At 36.9% G+C, this 8,675-nt stretch overlaps 1 protein-coding gene across 1 annotated transcript; it reads left to right on the forward strand.

Moving 5' to 3' along the window:
- The first annotated feature begins 3,008 nt into the window (after window positions 1-3,008).
- Window positions 3,009-3,938, forward strand: LOC138878192 (uncharacterized). The gene is made up of 3 exons (XM_070157858.1): window positions 3,009-3,069; window positions 3,145-3,524; window positions 3,903-3,938. Exons 1-3 carry the CDS (start codon window positions 3,009-3,011, stop codon window positions 3,936-3,938), a joined length of 477 nt encoding a protein of 158 aa, XP_070013959.1.
- Window positions 3,939-8,675: the final 4,737 nt, after the last annotated feature.

Consider the following 8,675-nt stretch of genomic DNA (forward strand, 5'->3'; position numbering starts at 1 on the left):
ATTAAATTAATTTATTGATGGATAGTATCAAAATCCCACGTGGCAGCAAATTAAGACACCTGTTGTATGTCTCTTAGTCATAATTCATGACTAAAAGTCATTTTTAATAGATGGCAACATTACACAAGACACCTCATTCTAGCTTTTTAGATACAAGCCATATTTCATTCTCAAACCTTAATATTTTCAAATACCAAAAAGAACACTACAATCAGATGTAAGAGCATCACATTAGCAAACGTGATTCCTTTGCAAATTCCTACAGATTCCCACAAAATCATTATAACATGATTTTTTTTTCAACCAAAAATCTAACGAGATTTCTTAGCACATTAGCAACGTGAGATTTTGCGATTCTAAGGGAGTACAATGCAACTTTTTCCAAGAATATCATACGGATTGTTCCCTACTCCAGGTATGTTAAGTCTATCCCTTCTTTCTTTTTGGCATGATCTTGATCTATACGACACAAACGAAACGAGCAAATGCACAAATTCCATAAATGACTCTATTCATAGAAGTATTAGAGATACTATGTTCTTGAATTTCCATGTGTCATAATATTATATCATTTGTTCATGGGTATCAGAAGAATACGAAAGTTGAAAAGAGTTTACTTTACGATATTACTCAAAGGCAAAATGATCTTATGACATTCCGAAAGATTTTATTAACGTACTTTTCATGCATTGCATTCATGTACATTGACCCATGACCAGATAGTGTGTGTGTGTATATATATATATATATATATATATATATATATATGTATGTATGTATGTATGTATATATATGTATGTATATATATATATATATATGTATGTATGTATATGTATGTATGTATATATATATATATGTATGTATGTATATGTATGTATGTATATATGGTATATGGGAAAGGTTATGGCGTCATATACGCACCACTACTGAATCAGCTGGTATATGTTGATGATTTTGCCCAAAGTGGCCGATATGATATGATGGGATGCCCTTAAAGGCTGATGATGTTATGAAATGTGTACCTATGCATGACATGACATTCATATGCATATGCATGACGCTAAAATTATTTCATGATTTATAGAGTTATTCAGACTTACAAGTTGAGTCAATTACTCTATATTTCTTCCATGTCTGTTATGTACTTATTTATGTGCCTTACATACTCGGTACATTATTTGCACTGACATCCCTTTTGCCTGGGGATGCTGGGTTTCATGCCTGCATGTCCTGATATATAGGTCGAGAGTCCTCCAAGTAGGCTATTAGCTTGCGCTCCATTTGCTCCGGAGTTGCTTCTTTGGTCAGTATGATTAGTACATGTATTGTTTGGTATGGCGGGATTCTGTTCTGACCTTTATAAAAATTAAGTATTCTTAGAGGCTTGTAGACAGATGTCATGTACGTAAAAGATTGTAAGGCCTTGTCGGCCTATGTAAAGTACCTGAGTGGTTATTTTGGCCTTATAGGCCCGTACTTCATATGTATAAGTTTGTATTCCCTCATGCTTTACTCTGATTCATTTACCTATGATAGAATAATATGAAAGTTATGTTACGTTGGTACTCGGTTGAGTAAGGTACCGGGTGCTTGTCGCGGCCTATCGGTTTGGGTCGTAACAAAAGTGGTATCAGAGCAGTTCTATCCTAGGGAGTCTACAAGCTGTGTCTAGTAGAGTCTTGTTTATGGGTGTGTCGTGCACCACTCTTATAAGCAGGAGGCTAGAGGGCATTTAGGATTGTCACTCTTTCTTCTTACTCTAGATCGTGTGGTAGATCTCACTTACAAGGATTCAAATTCTGAAATTGTATTTTATTCGTTATAAGATGATACCTACATCCGGAAAGAAGGGTGAAAAGAGAGATAGCTGTGGAAGAGCTGAGTCAGAGGAATTCGATTTTTGTATGATGCTTATGATAAGTAAATATGAGGTCTTTAGTAGATCATGGGTGTAGTGAATGGTGTAAGTTTCCTGATAAGAAGCCTTAAGGAAAGAATGCATATCCACCTTTATGGTAAAAGACAATGTTGGCCCAAGAACAGGTGATGTTTTGAAGATTGACAAAAGAACTCAGACATGGACCAGGTCCATCTTGTGAAGCACAGTCATGATCAACCCGTACATGTGAGATACACGTGAAGGAGATAAATCTAACTGATCAAGAAGCAATATCTCCTGATCTGATCGAAAATGTTGCATATTGGATAAGGAGAGAAAGATTCCTTACATAAAGAGAACACAGTTTAAGAAGAAGTTAGTGTTAGAGTTTGAGATCACCATAAACTCTTCTACGATAGAAGAGTAGCAATTGAATCCCAGTCAAACTCTGATTACTAACCTATTAAATGCCAGTGTTGTTCTCTTTTACAGGGAATGCACATAAGCAGAAGTTAAACTTAAATTGAGAGCAAAAGAGCAAGGTGATTTTGCAAGCAATTTATGTGTGATTTGAGTGTGCAATCCTGAAGCTACTTGAACGAGATAGAAGAACCAGTTCCATGTGTCTATCTTTTATTCTAGTTCAATTGTAGTAGGTTATTTTACATTGTACCTTTCAACTTTTATAGTAGCAATTGTATTAGGTACCTAGAGTGTTCAAGTTAGAGTTAACTTGAAGTTGTCGCAACAGTTGAGGCTGTGTGCCACAACGGGATTAGAGTTCATCCTTGGGTTTACAAAGAGTTTTGTAAATGCTGTTTTGGTTCTATGATTTTAGTGGAAGTTTTGAAAAATCCTACTGAGTAGTAGGTCATGTTTTTTTCACCTTTTGAGCCAGGTGTTTTCCATGTAAAAATTTCTGTGTTCTTTATTTTCTATATTTATTATTCCGCAAATAGTAGTAGTTAGAACACCTAGAAGAACCAGGTTCTTCTGTAGTTCAGTTAAGTAATAATTGGGTACCACACAAATCACCCCCCCTCTCTTGTGTGGTATTGATGCTTAAAACATCAGTTGGTATCAGAGCGGGTTATTCTTGAAGAGGTTAGCACCTTAGAAAAAGATCAAGATGAGTGCGCCACCTGGAAACTGGGAAGGACAATCCACTGCTAGGCCTCCACTCTTTAATGGTCAGTACTATTCTTGGTGGAAGAACAGAATGAGAGATCATATCATAGGAGAAGACTATGAATTCTGGGACATAGTCACTGATGGTCCCCTGGCGACTACAAAGAAGAATGTTGAAGGAGTGGATGTGCCAAAGACAAAAGCTGACTGTACTGCTGAAGACTTGAAGAAATTGGAGAAGAATGCGAAAGCCAAGAAATGGCTTGTGTGTGGACTGGGTCCAGACGAGTACAGTAGGATTCAAAGTTGTACCACCGCTAAGGAGATATGGGACACTTTACAAGTGGCTCATGAAGGAACTCCTCAAGTAAAGAGATCAAGAGGAACACTACTATATTCTCAAAATGAGAATTTCACTATGAAGGAAGGAGAAACTATCCAGGATATGTACACAACGTTCACAACACTAACAAATGAACTTAAATCTCTTGAGAGAATTATCCTTGAAGGAGACAAGGTTGAGAAAATCTTGACAAGGGTCTTACCAGTGACTTGGGAAAGCAAAATTACTGATATTCAGGAATCAAAGAACATTTTTACTCTCAAGTTGGATGAACTGATTAGAAACCCCACTGCCTATGAACTGAAAAGGCAAACCATGAAAATGGATGCACCCAAGAAGGAAAGGAGTCTTGATCTCAGAATAGCTGAAGGTGCAGATCTAGAGGATGATGAAATGGCCATGATCACAAGGGATTTCAAAAAGTACCTAATGAGAAGAAAAGGTTCTTCAAGAGGTACAACCTTCAACAAACCAAGGGCTCCTAAGAAATAGACCAACGAGGGTTGCTATAAATGTGGTAAGACTGATCACATGATCAAGAACTGTCCTCAGTGGGAAATTGAATGGAAGAAGGAAAGGGCTGAATGAAGGAACATGAAGAAGGAATACGTTCAACCGAAAAGAAACAAGGGATCAACAAAGGCTATGGTTGCTACTTGGGAAGAAACATCAGATGAGGATTCAGAAAATGAAGCTGGAGATGAACAAGCACTTATGGCCATTGTAGAATCAGTTGATGGACAAGAGGTAAGTGTCATTCATCTCAAAGACAAGATTAAATTTCTGTCTAAAGAAAGGTTGTTTGCACTATTGCTGGACTTCATTGATGAGTCTGAAATAATTACCAATGAGAAGGAAGAGCTGTCTAGGGAGCGTATGATCTTAAAAGCCAAGTGCAAAAATCTAGAATCTAGGGCTAATGAGAGTGACGATAAAAATGCTAAGTTGAAGAACCAGGTTCTTGAACTTGACACTAGTGTCCTAGAACTTAGATCTTAAAATTTAAAACTAAAATTAGGAACAGGTAAGAAGAAAGCTGATCACAGACATTTTACCTTAGAAGAAAACATAGGAAAAATGAACGATGAGTTGTACAGGAAGGATGAGCAGATAAGAGTTTTAAAAGAAGACCTAGGGAAGGTAAAGCATGAACTAGATAGAACTTGCAAATGGAATAAGGCTTCTGATTCACTATCCTAGCGACATGAACATCATAGTAGCAACAAAAGAAGACTTGGCTATGGAGCACAAGCACCTAAGTGGGACCCCAAAAGCAAGTACCTCACTCTTCCTGAAAACAAAATCTGCACACACTGTAGCAAAGACTGGTCATTATAAAAATGAATGTAATGCAAAAGAAAAGGCCAGTAAAAAGAACAAAACTTTTGTTCAAGAGAAAAATAGGCTGCTTGGGTGGGCTAAAAGAAATTTGATTTACCCCTTTGCCTATAGTAAGGGACCCAAACTAGTTTGGGTTCCTAAGAGTAACCCCTGATTTCTTTTTGCAGGTCCAAGTGAAGTGAAGTAGCCAAATATGGTAATGGAAAGTGGCTGATCAAAACATATGACTGGAAGCAAGAACCAGTTCCTTTCACTTGAGGACTTAAAATGAGGTAATGACTCCTTTGGAAATGGGAAGAAGGGTGAGATTATTGGGGATGGAAAGGTAGGTAATACAGACTCACACTCCATTGAGAATGTCTACTTGATAGATGGATTGAAATATAGTCTAATCAGTGCATCACAACTGTGCGACAGAGGTAACCTTGTAGCATTTACCTCTACCAAATGCTTTGTGATTAACCTTACCACTGACAAAATTGTTTTGCAAGGAAAAAAAGTTAACAATATTTACATTGTAGATTTGTCTACTCTTTCAGAAAATGAACTCAGTTGCTTGAGTGTGTTGGACAATGATCCCATCTTGTGGCACAAAATACTTGGTCATGCAAGTCTGAATCAACTCAACAAATTAGTCTCCAAGGACTTGGTGATAGGGTTACCTAACATCAAGTTCAAGGAAGACAAAGTTTGTAAGGCCTGTGCAAGGGGGAAGCAGGTAAGATCATCCTTTAAAAGCAAGAAAATGGTAAGCACAACCATGGCATTAGAACTAGTTCATATGGATCTCTGTGGTTCAATGAGAACATTGAGCAGAGGTGGTAAGAAATATGTGATGGTACTTGTTGATGATTATTCTAGGTTTACCTGGGTACTATTCTTAACATCTAAGGATGAAGCATTTGACATGTTTACTGCCTTTGTTAGAAAGACTCAGAAACAACTAGGTAATCAACTTGCATCCATCAGGTCTGACCATGGAACTGAATTTGAAAATGCTAAGTTTGCTGAATTTTGTGATGAGCATGGTATAGATCATAACTTCTCTTCCCCTAGGACTCCTCAACAAAACGGAGTAGTTGAAAGAAAGTATAGGACTCTTGAAGATATGGCTAGGACTATGCTTCTTTCTAATAAACTGCCCCACAGCTTCTGGGCAGAGGCTGTAAATACTGCATGTTTTATCATAAATAGATGAATGACTAGACCTCTTGTAGAGAAGACTCCCTATGAGTTACTTAAAGGGAGAAAACTAAATATATCCCATCTTAGGGCATTTGGATACTTTGTGCACAATAATGGAAACAACTCCCTAGGTAAGTTTGATCGCAGAAATGATGAGGGAGTATTCTTGGGATATTCTACATAGAAAAGCATATAAAGTGTTAAATAAAAGAACTTTGTGTGTATAAGAAAGTGTACATGTAGTGTTTGATGAAACTAACATTCTTTCTGAGAGACAGGAACATGAAGATGAAGCTATTGGGCTGGTAAAAGATTTGAGTGAAGTCTCAGCTCAAGCTAAAGTGGCACCAAAAGAAGGAACAAGTGATGGAACATGTTCTTCCATCCAGGGCAACCTGACAGGAGGAACTGATCAAAGAGGAACTGAAACCAATCCCCTAAAATAACTTGTTCATGACCCTGTTCCTCAGCAACAGAATATGGGAGAAACATCAAGAAGAAATCAGTTGGTTGTGAAACCTCACAAGTATCAAAGTTCTAATCCTACTGAGAACATAATTACTGATCCAACCTCTAGAGTCAAAACTAGATCACAATTAAAGAATCTTTATGCTTTTGATGCTTTCCTATATCTTATTAAACCTAAAAATGTTGTTTAGGCTTTGCAGGATACAGACTGGGTAAATGCAATGCAAGATGAACTCAATCAATTCGAGAGAAGTCAAGTTTGGCATCTAGTTCCAATACCCAAGGAAAGATTAGTGATTGGCACAAAACGGATGTTCAGAAACAAGCTTGATGAAGATGGAACAGTTACAAGAAACAAGGCAAGACTGGTGGTCCAAGGTTACAGCCAAGAGGAGTGTATAGATTATGATGAGACTTTTGCGCCAGTTGCAAGACTAGAGGCAATAAGACTTCTCATAGCTTTTGCAGCACACATGGAATGCATTATTCATCAGATGGATGTCAAAAGTGCCTTCCTAAATGGCTACCTAAAAGAAGAAGTGTTTGCTAAACAACCTCCAGGGTTTGAGAGCAAGGAATGTCCTGAACATGTGTACAAATTAGACAAGGCTCTCTATGGACTCAAGCAGGCTCCTAGAGCATGGTATGAACGATTGTCCAAATTCCTGCTTGAGCATGGATACAAAAGAGGTACAATTGATAGTACTCTATTCTTGAGGGAAAAGGTAAGGATCTTCTTGTGGTACAAATATATGTTGATGACATAATTTTTGGGGCAACCACTAACAAACTAAGTAAAGATTTTGCCAAATTAATGGGGAGTGAGTTTGAAATGAGTATGATGGGTGAGCTTAACTTTTTCTTAGGCTTATAAATCAAACAAAGCCCAAATGGAACCATGATACATCGGCAAAAATATGCAAAGGAGATGATCAAAAAGTTTAAAATGGATGAATCAAAGGAAATAGACACCCCCATTGAAACTGCTACTAAATTAGACATAGATGAACATGGTTCATCTATTTATTAGAAATTGTATAAGGGTATGATTAGTTCACTTTTGTATCTTGCTGCCAGTAGGCCTGACATAGTTTTCAGTGTAGGGCTTTGTGTTCGCTTTCAGACTAATCCAAAGGAATCTCACTTGAATGTTGTCAAGAGGATACTGAGATATTTGAAAGGCACTACTGATTTGTGTCTTTGGTACCTTAAAGGTAGTAATTTCAATCTAGTAGGGTATGCGAATGTTGATTATGCAGGTTTCCTTGTGGATAGGAAAATCACCTCAGGTATGGCTCATTTTCTTGGTTCATGTATTGTATTATGGGCCACTAAAAAGTAAAATTCAGTGGTCTTATCCACTGCTGATGTTGAATATATTGATGCTGCCTCTTGTTGTGCTCAAGTGCTGTGGATCAAACAGCAGCTGGTAGATTTTGGCATTGAAGTTGGTTGCATTCCTATCTTCTGTGATAATACTAGTGATATAAGTATGACAAAGAACCATGTTCATCATAAGAGGACTAAGCACATAGATGTCAGACACCACTTCTTAAGAAATAACTATGAGAAAGGATTGATCTCCATAGAATTATGTGCTATTGATAAACAAATTGCTGACATCTTTACTAAAGCACTAAGTAGAGAAAACTTTGAGAGGAATAGGTTGGAATTAGGGATGATTAAGATCACCTAATAGGACCATCTCAAAATGCACAATGAAAAAAAATGAAAAAAAAAATTTGGCTAGGAAATCTGAACTTGTGTAAATATCTAGATTAATTTTTACTCAGCTTCATACTGTAATTAGTATACTCCTATGACATGTGTTAATATGACTCAATGATCTCTTACAAAATTTTCTCTATTATGGTAAATTGAGGCATGTTCAAGAGAATTCTAAATAAAGAACCTGGTTCATCAGTATGGGTTCATCTGAAAGCTAAGGTATGTTTCTATACTCTGCACAATTAGAAATATAAATCTTTAAATCATGAGCAGAAGTCCTACAATTGTTCAATTCCTTATAAAATTCTATCTGTTAGCTTTGAACCAGTTCCGTCAGCCTTAGAACTCTAAACCACAAAAATTGCCTAAAATCTAGGGAAGCTTAATCGATCATTCAAACCTGTAATTTTAGGTTGATTAGATCTCTAATTGACCACTGTTAAAGATGTTGTTACACATTAAATGTGTATTTCTCTTTAAATACACATTATTACCTCTTGCCATCTCCATAATTCTAAACCTTTAAAAATCCCTCTTCACTTTCATTTGCTTTTTTCTCCAAAATTCTAACTCACCAATTCTCTCAAGAAACTAGCGATCATG

The sequence above is a fragment of the Nicotiana sylvestris genome, chromosome 9, assembly GCF_000393655.2.
Source record: "Nicotiana sylvestris chromosome 9, ASM39365v2, whole genome shotgun sequence".
Taxonomy (NCBI): Eukaryota; Viridiplantae; Streptophyta; class Magnoliopsida; order Solanales; family Solanaceae; genus Nicotiana; species Nicotiana sylvestris.